This window comes from Molossus molossus, unplaced genomic scaffold, assembly GCF_014108415.1.
Source record: "Molossus molossus isolate mMolMol1 unplaced genomic scaffold, mMolMol1.p scaffold_m16_p_10, whole genome shotgun sequence".
NCBI lineage: Eukaryota > Metazoa > Chordata > Mammalia > Chiroptera > Molossidae > Molossus > Molossus molossus.
This window is the reverse complement of record NW_023425345.1, coordinates 52,008,749-52,020,930: the sequence shown is the minus strand read 5'-3', so window position 1 is coordinate 52,020,930 and position 12,182 is coordinate 52,008,749. Positions and strand designations below refer to the sequence as shown.

General features: G+C 42.8%; 1 protein-coding gene across 8 annotated transcripts; it reads right to left on the bottom strand.

The window, feature by feature from the left end:
• Positions 1-38: 38 nt before the first annotated feature.
• Positions 39-11,390, bottom strand: LETMD1 (LETM1 domain containing 1). Of its 8 annotated transcripts, none has more exons than XR_004958412.1 (9): positions 11,247-11,390; positions 10,508-10,659; positions 8,027-8,142; positions 7,328-7,410; positions 5,710-5,896; positions 5,489-5,590; positions 5,234-5,386; positions 4,710-4,814; positions 42-3,584 (listed from the first exon to the last, which is right to left on the bottom strand). XR_004958412.1 is itself a non-coding variant. In XM_036253112.1 (9 exons), exons 1-9 carry the CDS (start codon positions 11,366-11,368, stop codon positions 3,514-3,516), a joined length of 1,083 nt encoding a protein of 360 aa, XP_036109005.1. In that variant the 5' UTR covers positions 11,369-11,390; the 3' UTR covers positions 46-3,513. The 8 variants fall into 8 exon arrangements, 7 of the variants coding, with proteins under 7 accessions (XP_036109007.1, XP_036109009.1, XP_036109011.1 ...); XM_036253112.1 differs by having other exon boundaries at positions 46-3,584; positions 4,710-4,806; XM_036253113.1 differs by lacking the exon at positions 11,247-11,390 and adding an exon at positions 10,758-10,774 and having other exon boundaries at positions 47-3,584; positions 4,710-4,806.
• Positions 11,391-12,182: the final 792 nt, after the last annotated feature.

Below are 12,182 nucleotides of genomic sequence, written 5' to 3'. Positions count from 1 at the left end.
CTGTCCTTCCTTTGACGAAAGAGCTAGATTGGCTGGGGGTGTGGTATAAGCCTGTGTCTTCTGTGTGTGTCTAACACTAGCTCTGTCAGGCAGCTACAGGCTGAGCTCACATGTCCCATAGGAGACATATGAGTGTTAACTGTGTCCAAAGGAGGCAGCAGGAACAGGCTGCTGTCTGGATAGATGACTTTGTGCTATGCTTGCTTTCACCCAGGTCCCCCCCCCCCCCCAACTTTGGGAGATTTGAGCTTTAAAGGAATATAAGATGTGGCAATCTAAGGTCACCAGTGGGTTTTTTTCCCCCTGTATCTACCCTGGTGTGGTCCCTGGATATACAGGGTTGGAGTTCTTATACTATTCCAGTTCATCCTCAAGAATTGCAAGTATTTATTAGACGCCTCCATCTTGATATATAAAAATTAGAAGCCAAGCCAATTCTTAAATGCTACATGCAACTCCCAGGTTCCAAAGAATTCAGGATCTGATGATAAGCTTTGAGTACTGTAGAGTGGGGCTCAAATTCAGTTCTTACTTCTATTTGGAGATGCCATTCCTATTCCCCTCATATCCCGCTTATGTTCCCAGATGTGCTCCATTGAACACCATGGAATTCACTGGCAAAGTTATCTTTGTTTTAAAATGGAGACTAGGGAGGCAAAACACTAACATCCTTTACACCTTGCTTCACTTCTGGTATGGTTTATTAATCAGGGAAGAACAAAGTGAAAAACTTTTTGGTGGGGGAGATAACTGTTCCTACTTATTGCTCATAAAGTCTTTTCTTGTGGGATATTAAGGTCTTGGTGTCTGTCTTAAAGCAACCTTCAGTATGTCAGCAGCATTTCACCTGTAAAATTGCTAAACTGAGCCTGTTAGGCCTTGTACTTAACACAGATACATCATTTAACCCATTCTGCTTCCCGTTCCCGTTTTTTGCAGGGTTTGGAGGAGAGTTCTTAAGTATAGAGGTCCTTAACGCTCCCCATCCTCTAACCTCACAAGACAGAGTTGTGCTTCTTAGGTACCTGAAATATAGATGCTATCCCAAACTGAACCGCACTCCACCACCTTACACCAGTCCCGTCAAATACAAGACTGGAGAAGAATCTTTCTGAAAGTTTGTGTTGGAAGGGAAGGGTGAGCTCTATACATTCTCTCCTTAGGAAGGATTCCTCATCTCTTAAGTGACTCCATTTGCTCAATAAGAGACACATTAGCCTTTGGGATCAAACCAATAATTTTAATCTAATTATTAAACTTATTGTCAACTCCCAAGATAATTTTTCTGAAGAAACTAGTTTCTTAATCTAAATCCTTCACTAACTTGACAATTCTGACTCACACTAATCCCAAACTTTTAAGTGCTAAATTTTAACATTTAGCATTAACTGGTGTTAAGCAAAGGGCCTTTTCTACAACCTAGTACATCTCATTTTTGGTGCTACCTGAGTTGGACACAATTAGAGGTCATGGTTGCTAGAAAAACTAGGCCTCACAGAAGCAGACAGCTTCAATCCCGCTTAGTCCAGGCCTAGATAAATGACTTACTGCAACTCATTATTTTCAAATTTCCTTTCTCACTATATACAGGTAGTATTTTCAATGTGAATCCAAAGCTTGTCTGGTCCTCTGAAAACATTTTTTTTTTTTTCCTTTTAGGTCCTTTACATTGTGATAATGCTGTATTTAAAGAGAATATTTAAATGTAATATTAAAGAAATACTCAAAAGAGTGGTGTGTTATTCTTTGAGAGCTGGTTTGGAGGTTCTAGCAGGGGAGCGCAGGTACGGGTATACCCTTGACCGAAGACCGGTCCTCTCCTCTGGGGAGAAGGTCCTCTTCGACCAAGCGCCCAGCTTCGGGAGGGACGAACATGGATCAGTTGAGGAGGAGGGGGACACCCGCCCAGCTAGCCAGATCAGCCAAATCAACCCTGGCAATCAATGGGGTGACAGATGTCGCAGCCAGATCGCCCTCACATCCTGGTGTGTTATTCTTTATCTTGGCAGGGCACAATCTAGTTACTTGTTAGAAAAAGGATGTTTCTCTAGCCTTGTATATAAAATTAATTAGGTCAGTTAGGAATTGATGTTAACCACATAAATGTTTCATGGTGGAAAATTACAAAGTTCTCTTTGGAGCATCAATAGCTTACCTTGCAGTGTGCGCACTTAGCACCTCATCAGCTGAAACAGCCTTGGTCCTGCCCTGCTGGGGTTTCTCCCTGTCTAGTCCCTACTCTTGGGGCCCATCTTCTAATTGCATTACTTCCTCTCTGTATCTATATGTGAAGTTTTCTTCCTAGTTTCCACTTAAAGTCCAAAAAGAGGATCAACTTCTAATCAGTTCCTTCATAACTTCCATATCATCAGAAAGTTCTAGTCCAGCCCTGGCCGGTTTGGCTCAGCGGTTGGAGCGTCGGCCTACGGACCAGAGAGTTCTGGGTTCGGTTCCCACTAGGGGCACGTACCAAAAAAAAGTTCTACTCCAAACAATTATCTTTCCATTAGTTAGGTTACGACAGTCTTGTACAATAGCCTTAGCAAAATGATTAGAGTATGCATCAGGATTCATTTCCAGCAATTGATTTCAGACAGTCTACTTGGGTTTAAAAACCATGCTTAATGTATTTACATTAAGATACTACAGGTCACTGATGTACATACAAAGACAAAAGTTAAACCAAGCTTACTATCTTGATGCAGATCTCTCCCAGTCTCCTGGGCTGGACAGTAATTAGTACCATACAGGTTTGATCCATGGCTCAAAGGCAGCTACTGTCAATACAGTTGGATGGCTGCAACCAGTGTTGGCAGCAAAGAGTTTGTCCACAGGGGTTGTAGCACAGCCCAAAAATTAAGACAAGAGTGTGAAGGCTGTAAACACTGGGTAAGGGATCAAGAAGCACTTGTTATTTCCTTTTATCTTTTTCATTAGAATGTTCCCATAAATTATTCACTAAAGAAAGGAGAGAAAAAAAATAAAGGTGGTAAAAGGATTTGAAGAGGAAAGAGGTTAGTTAGCCCAGTGAGGGGGACAAAAAAAATCCCTATTTTTGGTCATCTCAGGGTTAAGGGGAGCATCGAAACACATGCATGTAAGTGCTCCAGTTTAAGTAGTGCTGTTCCCCTCACCAGCCAGAAAACTGGCTTTAATAAAAATACAGCTCAAAAGAAGACGGCAGTGGGTAAGTTCCAGGCCAAATGAAGATTGTCACCTGCAAAAGCACTTCTCAGGATCTGAACTTAACACGTCACAGTAAAAGCCCAGTACAGTGGCTGCTTCTAGTTCCAGCTAATTCCAAGGAAGCTGGATGATACCTCAGGTGGGCCACCTCTGGAAAGAGGGTTTGTTTCAGTTCAAACCCCCACATGGGTACCACACTGAAGCCTGTGGCACCTGCTTTTCTGCCTCACACATCAAACAATGCGAACAGATTCTGCTGACAAGTGCTGTTTGGTCCCACGCTGCTGTACTGTGATGGCAGGACAATGCCATCTGCTCCATGTTCACTCAGCGCCTTGTCCCAATGTAGTTGATGGAAAGCAGGACCACATTGTGTAGTAAAAGGGACAGCTCAGCTTCTGAAAACACCATCAGTGTTAATAGTTTGGCCAGGGAACAGTCTGCCTTCTAACTGCCTTGGTTTACAGGTCTTGAAACGAGGGGGGAAGCCAAGTGCAGGGAGGTATGACATTAAGGGGCTGCTGTTCTCAAGTTCCCCTGCTTCGCTCCAGTCCCTGCATGTATGCTTTCCTTCTGCCATATACTCATCTACTTATCCTCACTCCCTGACTCCTGAGAGCAGTAGAAAATAGAAGAGTTAACACTGCTAAACAACACTGTCACCCTTGGGATTCTTCTGGTAGAAGTTGGTGCTCTGGGGACATTTCTCAGCTTTAAGATCAGCAGGCCTACCCTCATATTCACAGGCTTAAAAAACATCAAGGCCTAGCCTGGCCAGTGTGGCTCAGTGGATTGAGCATCGTCCCACAGACTGAGAGGTCCTAGTTCGGTTCCAGGTCAGTACCTGGGTTGGGGGCTCCATCTCCTGTAGACAGCGTGCAGGAGGCAGCCAACTGGTGTTTCTCTCACATTGATGTTTCTATCTTTCTTGCCTTCCTCTCTCTCTCAAAAAAAAAAAAAATCAAGGCCTAGCCAAAGATTCCAAACAGAAGACCCACCAGCCTAACAACACCCACTCTTAGATACTTTTTATTTAGCCAGTTGAGTGGTTTTGTTTTTAATTTGAATACCTTTAGACTAGTGCTTCTGAACTGGAACAGTTCTGCTTTCCCCTCCCACCTGGACACTTGGCAATGTCTGGAGATATTTTCGATTGTCAGAACTGGAGCGAAGGGGTATGACAGCATCTAATAGGTTAAGAGGCCAGGGATACTGCTAAACACCCTATAATGCATGAGACAGCTTCATGATAAAGCATCAGTAGTGCTGAGGTAGAGAAACTGCTACAGACAAGCATTCACTCGTGCTCATGCTCCCACAATCCCCACTACTCACTCCCTCAACTTGCATGGTCTATTTCATTATCTGCTTAGCCCCCTTTAGGCTAATGAGTTTGTGCCTTTCAATTAGATACATAAGTTAGCTAAGGGTCTCACAGTACTCAATAATTAACTCCAAAATAATCTTAGAATAAAATACAAAAATGACTTGCATTTTGATTATGCCACAGGGATTTGTCTAACCTTTCAGGCTGCAGGAAATCTTCAGCCATTCTGCCAGCCAAGTTCGACACCTCTCTTCAGCAATAAGGGTAGAATTCAAGCCACGAAGATAACAAGCCTGTAACACTCAGAAGAGAAATGGTCCTTAACAATCACAGAGCAAGTATGCCAAGGAAGTATAAACCCACAAATAATCCTAGATCTCCTTTAAATAAGTTACAACCTCATCCCAAGAAACCTTTCTCCATTGCAATTTGAACTAAGATGACAAGCAGAGGCCTATATAACCTAAAAGAGTAGGTCTAAAGTATAATATCCTTGATTTTTGAAGGACCAGAAGAAAAGAAACTTAAACCAAAATGACTGGGCAATTCTTTCGCAGTAGTTAAGTTCACTGAGGAAAAAGACCTAGAAATGAGGTGAGAGAATAAAGAGCTTGGATTTTGCTATAACAAGCAAGACAACAAGCTCTCTGTAAGCTTCCAGCCCTGTGAACTCAAAAGTCCACCAAGGATTGAGGGTTGATATTGCAATCAAGCTCTTACCGATTTCACTTCCTGAGCAGTCAGCTGGTTAATCCCCAGCTTTGCCAAAGCCTTGTCCAGTTGGTGAATCACAGTGGTATGAGTCTTTAAACGGTGTCTCAACACGAAAGAAGGCAGGTAAGGTGTGAGAAGCATGGCTCGACTCAAGGCTTTCTGTGATAGAACATAGGAGGAGAAAGTCAACACAGTATTACTGCAAGCCAAGACCTGAAGCAAGGTGAAGCTGTGGAAAAGAGAAAGCATCAGACTACTCACGGTTTGCAAAGCATGGAGTTGGTTCATGCCCAGAGGATGGTTAGAGAAACACTCTCTCAGAGCAAGGATATCATGTATTGCTGGGTGGGTGCCACGCTGTATCTTGGGAGAAGAGATTGGCAGATGTTAGCAAGGTCCTGACTTGTCCTCTTACCTGGTTTTCATGCAAACTGGACCTAAAAAGATTCCTAGTTGGGAACAAGGGTTAACTGGAGGAATACCTTGGTGCATAGCTCTGTCATATGCCACCGGAGTCCCGCATCAGAAATGAGAGGGATACTTTTTTCTAAATAACAAAGGATTTCTGGGTGGGAGTGTTTCCGGATAGCATGATAGATATCTAAGAAATCAATTTGTTGCTTTGGGGTCCAGAAATGTTTGATCAGTAGTTGCCTAGGAAACAGGTACCTGAAAGGAAAAGGAATAACAAAGTCACTTGCTGAAACTGGCATCTTTCAGAGTGAGTGAAGAAAAGGTTTGGCAGACATGAATAACAGAAAGAGATGGAGACACTGTTTCCCTATCACACTTCTTTTTTTGCAAGTGAGTCTCAGACCAAGGTTTAAAAATGCACTGAAGCACAATTTCAAGCAACATTACTGAAGTTCTGTGAAAGGAAGCACTAGTGGAAAAGCCATGCATGCAGCAATCAGATAAAATGACTCCTTTTGAACTAAAGCAAGTGAAGAACATATTTTGGACAGAGTTACAGAGCTGGGCACTGTATGTGATGTTGACAACCTCAAACAGTAACTCAGCCCTTATGTGTATACAAAATGGAAATGGCAAATTTGCTTTTAATTCATTTCTCTACTTATGTGGTGGGTTTAAAACATGGCCACAAATTCTCTGGCACTCCTCTTAATGAGAAGTGAGGTCTATATAGAGTCCCTTTTTTTTTTTGTGGTACATGCCCCTAGCGGGAACCGAACCCGGGACTCTCTGGCCCACAGGCCGACGCTCAACTGCTGAGCCAAACTGGCCAGGGCTAGAGTCCCTTTTTTAAAAATCTGGGTAACTGACTCAACCAATAGAAGAGAGCAGAAGCAAGCCTGTGAACTCCAAGGCCAGGTTATAAAAGGCCATTTAGATTCTTATTTGCTGTATACTCGCTCTTACAGTCCTGAGTGAGAAGTCCCACTACCCTGAGGTCACCATTTTAAAGAGGCCACTTGTAGGCACTCTGGTTGACAGTCTGTTTTTCAGCTATCCCTGCTAAGACATCAGACATTAGAGTGACCTCAAACCATCCAGACTAGTCCATTCACCAGCTACCTCTGTCAACACCACGTGGAAGAGAATTATCCATCACCCACCTAAACCCTACCCAAATTCCTGACCCACCAAATCATAAAAATGGTGCTTGTTTTAAGCTATTAAGCTTTAAAGTTGTTAAAAAGCAACAGATAACTAGAACAACATGCAAAGTCACAGTTTAAAAGTGTCATTTTGGATATAAAGTAAAGTAATAAAGATTTATGTTATCAAAATATGAAATGCATTTCTCTCCTGAAGAATAAAATATTGTCCCAAATTGCTATGCCTCTCAGGGAGTGGGTTACTGCATCTAGGGATAATGAAAAAGGTCACTATCTTATTTCACATCATATAGGGGCAGCTAAGAAATAGAGAGAGTAGACCACCTACACCTACAGCTGTTTTAGTAATCTAAGTGTTACTGAGAACTTTAATGAACCTTGGGCTAATGAAAAGATTAGAGCAGGAAGTTTGACAACTTCTACCTAGCTTCTAAAATGGAAAGTTCTTCTTAAAATAATTTGTAATTTTAAAACGTCTATGTATTTTCAATATGTTGGGGAGACAGAAGTCTGTACTCACATTAGCAAGAAGACCAGGTAGTTGGCAAAGGGTGGAATGGAAATAATACCTAGGAAGAGACACTTGGTGACATCTCGACGGAACTAAGCAGAAATAAACACAGATGCAGTTTTAACCCGCATTCTTAACACAATGGACAATCCCTCCCACCCCACTGTGCAGTAAACTACTACAGCCCAGCAAAGGATCAAGGTTATTTCTATCTACCTGTAGTTGATATGTTCCTTGAGGACAGAAGCCCTGATTTTACTTTTGTATCCCAAATATTGTCAAGTACAGGGCCTGACATCATACCAAACCCTCAGTGAATTCTTCCTGATCTGCAGAAAGGGTCCTAGATAAGATCTTACTCTTGGCTTCAAAACTTTTGTCAAGTCACCACCAAGTATTACTTTCCTGCTGCCTTTTGGATCCTGTCAGATTTTTATTTGTTCAGAAACAACTGAATTTTAGCATTTACAACTTTTATTCAGGAAGTGTGCCTGAAATTCTATGGAGCTCTGCTATGGAGGGCTACAACTTTGAAAGAATCCAATTCTGACAAATAGTCTGATGCTCTCACTTAGTTCAATACTTTAATCACATGGCAAAGGGCAAAAGCTTTATCAGTGGTGAACAAAACAGAAAAGGAAAAACTTGAGATCTTGGTGAACTTCAATTACCTCACCATGAACTTCTGGATCTGTCCCTGGCCCATACCTGTCTCAAATGCTCCATCTCCCGGTATGAAAGTTGATGAAACTTTACATTGTGCTTCCACATCTCTCTCTTTATTCTTCTAGCCTTTTTGGCATCAGCCCATAACATCTGCAATCCTGCCTCATTAAAGTAGAGGACAGAGTGTGATGTTACCCCAGTTTGAATTTTACCGTTAGCTTCCTATTCCAAGTCCACCCACAATATACACACTTGTCCCTCCCCAGCACTACTCTACATCAAAGCTTCCATCTAGATCACTTGAAACTCTTGTGAGGCCACCTTGTATCTCTTTTCTCATCCTTTTTGCCCACAGCACATCACTTCTCTTCTAGCCAAGTGGGCCTTCTGTGACCTACTATGGAATGGTCTCCCTTTTCTGGTTCATTACTCATTCCCCTTTTAAAATAAAAATTGTGACCCTGGCTGGTTTGGCTCAGCGGTAGGAGCATCGGCCTGCAGTCCAGAGAGACCCTAGGCCCTAGCGGCTAGGGGCACATACCAAAAAAATAAAAAAATAAATGAATACAGGAATAAATAAATAATTGTGCCCTGGCAGGTTGCTCAGTGGTTAGAGCGTCCGCCTGTGGACTGAAGGTTGGCGGTTTCGATTCTTGGTCAAGGGCACGTACTTGGGTTGCAGGTTTGATCCCTGGCCCTGGTCATGTGGGAGGCAACTTAATCGATGTGTTTCTCTACATCAATGTTTCGCTCTTTCCCTCCCTCCCTTCCACTCTATCTAGAAAATCAATGGAAAAATATCCTCGGGTGAATTAAAAATTAAATAAATAAAAATAGATAAATTAAAAAAATAAAAATTGTTGGAGCATCATCCCGTACACCAAAAGATTGTGGATTTGATTCCCAGTCAGGGCACATACCTAGGTTGCAGTTCAATCACTGGTCAGAGTGAATACATGAGGCAACCAATCAATGTTTCTCTCTCTCTCTGAAAAATAAATAAAAACATATCCTCGGGTGAGGATTAAAAAAATTAAAAACAAAAATTCAAAGCTCCCTAACCAGGAAGTCTTGCTCAATCAACCCTATGTACTCCCCAACCAGATATTAATTTATCTCCTTTCTAGAACACTTTTATAATTACTGTAATTCAACATATTTCTATGATTGCATTTTTCTCTTCATTCTATAATTCTTACATTTATCTAGAGCTTTAGTTTTTCAAAATACCTTCTTGTTTATGAATGAAATGATGTAACATCTAGGTTGGCTACAAAACAATATAGGAAAAGGCACATGTAGAAATGAAATGAGATTGGGGGCCGTGAATTAATTGCTGAAGTGAGGTTGAGTACATGGAAGCTCATTATATTATTTTCTCTACTTGTGTATGTTTAAAATTTTCCATAACAAAAGGCTTAAAAACAAACCAACCAAAATGCTTTCAGACCCTTTTCTATTTGATCCTAGTTATAAAATGGGAGCAGACAAAGCAGCCATTCTTATCGCCACTTTACAAATAAGGATAAGTAATTTCCAAGTCCACAAAGCTGGTAATAATTATGATAATTTATAGAGCTGACAATGTGGTAGTTTATTGTAATTGGTACTGTGATAAAAGTATATAGTAACAGTTATAGCTACACTTATTGAGCACTTACTATGAATCAGGTTTTAAATACTTTACATGTATTAATTTAATCTTCACAACCATAAGGTCATCAGGTAGGTTCCATTATTATCCCCAATTTACAGATAAGAAAATCAAAGGACAAGGAGGTTAAGTAACTAGTCCAATCACACAGCCAGTGACAAGCTGGGATTTGAACCCAGGCACTAGGGCTCCAGAGTGGCCATCTGACTATCCAATGGTTCTCAACCTTCCTAATGCCAGACCCTTTAATACAGTTCCTCATGCTGTATGTGAGTGTATCTGCATGTGGGCAGACTCGCCTGGAGACGGATAGAGCAGCGGTGTCTCGGTTCCTAAGACCATCGGAAATATGTGTTTGATTCCAAAGGGGTCGCGACCCACAGGCTGAGAACCACTGCTACCATCTTCCAGTAACAGAGCTCTGATTTGAACCAAAACATCCAGAAACCAAATATTGTAGTGCTATTTCCACAACATGCTACCTAGGGTAGATTTATGACAAGCATTAAACCATTTTCTTATGAGCCAAGTCAGCTGATAATCACAGGGCAGGTCTGTACAGCCATAGATCCCTACCCTTGTGCATGACAAAGAATTTCTACTATAGTCAAGTATGGTTAAGAAAAGTGTGTAAGTACCTATATTCCCTCTGGGTATTGTTAGAAGTTGTTTCTAATAATTCCTTTCTAGAAACGTCCTCAAGAAATGCTAACTAATAAAATTTAGGTTAATACTCAAGCATTTATGAAACACAAGACATCCCTGCTCACTATCCCATAGCAAAACCTGCAAATTATCGCACTTAGTCTAACCCTCTGACATTGCTAAAGAGCTGATTCTAGTGATATCTATTTCAGTTTTGTTTTTACCTTTCATGAAGGTTGTGTACAGAACATAGAAGCGGGGGAAATGACGATCCAAAAAACGGTGGTATTTCCCATTAATCACTTTTGTCTTCGTCACCACATAAGACATTATGCTTTTCACATCTGGCTTTGGAGAAAGGTGAAGCTTTGAAGACCTACAAGGAGGATCAAAGAGACTATCTGGGAATCAGTCCAAAAAGCCCCTTCACACTTGGCGTCCCTAATGTAAAAAAAACAAACAAAAAAAACAGACCTCAGAGAATGTATGTTAAGACCTGAAACCTCTGAAATACAAAGAAGATCTTGAGATCAGGAGAAGATATGCAATCATACTAAAAAAAAAAAAAAAAAAAAAAAGGCAAACGAAAGGCTAGGCAGGAAAGGATAACGGGGAGTGATAAAAGTCTGGAGAGAGCGCAAGGCCTGAGGCCAGGGCGGCAGGATCAAGCCAGACAGGTGGGACCGAGGTAAATACCGGGGAAACCTGAGCCGGAAAAGGGAGGCTGAAAGATGAACTCACGATACGCTGGGAATTCAGACAATACGGGGCACTCAGAGTTGAGAAAGTCAAGAAGCCAGGTCACAAGCGGGGATCGATCGGGGTGCGATTTCTGAGCAAAAGAATAAAAACCCCACCGCCAGGGCGTGGAACCCTGACAACCAAGAGAAAGCATGCAAGCAAGGATGAGACATGGAAAGGGCCTGTACATCAAAAATGCTTTTCTTTCTCCAGGTCCCTCACCGAGGGGCCTCCCAGGTCAGTCCAGAGCGAACAAGTTGCAGCCTCCGGGTGACATAAGGTCCATGGGTGACCACCGAACCCCACCGAGCAGTCCGGGCCCAGCACACCCTAGAGAGCGCCATCTTTTCAGCCAGGGAGGGGGAGAAGAGGTCTTCTTCAGGTCACGGTTCTTCGTACGTCGCGTTCGTTTGACGACGCATGCGCCTTTCCTGAGAGCTGATTGGTAACCGTAGACCGCTTGCCTCGCGCTAACCCGGCACGGAACGGTCGATCGAGACTCAGTGCGGGAGAAGCGCTGAGATTGGACGCAGCCAGTACTTTCTAGTTTAAAGGCGCCGGAAGCGGGCTACCCCGAGGGAGCGAGTGCTTCTGCTAGTGGTAGGGTTTGTGATCTTGAGGACGTCCTTTCTTTGAGGACTTAGTGACCCCTTTCTATTCCCCAGCGGCTCCCCTGTCCTCTGTCTGTACCTCCTGCTTCGGGGCCCTAACGCGGTAGGTGCCAGACGTCAATTTGGTAGTGCCTGGGGCCAGGGCGCCTCCTGGGTGCTGGGAGGACCTGCCGCGCCCTCCAGTGGTGGCGGCCTGACTAGGTCGGGAACTGTCCATTGCCAGTTACGGTCTGGTCTGGTGGCAAAGGTCGGAACCCTGGAAGCGGCCCCTGTGCGAACTAAATAAGTTGGCTTTTTCCTTTTGTCGACTTGGCCCAAATTTGGTTGGTGGGGAAATGTCTTTCGTTAAGCGCCTCTTGCAGACCAAGCTCGGGTCTCACTTTTCTGAGAGGTTTTCCCTGACCAGAGGACACACATTTTCTCCTATTTCCCTTTCTATTTTCTTTATAACGCTTAACCACTTGTATCGTTTATACATTGGTTTCCCTGTTTGGCAGGCTCCCTGAACTAGACTGAGGGCAAGCTATACCCTACCCCTAACACTAGG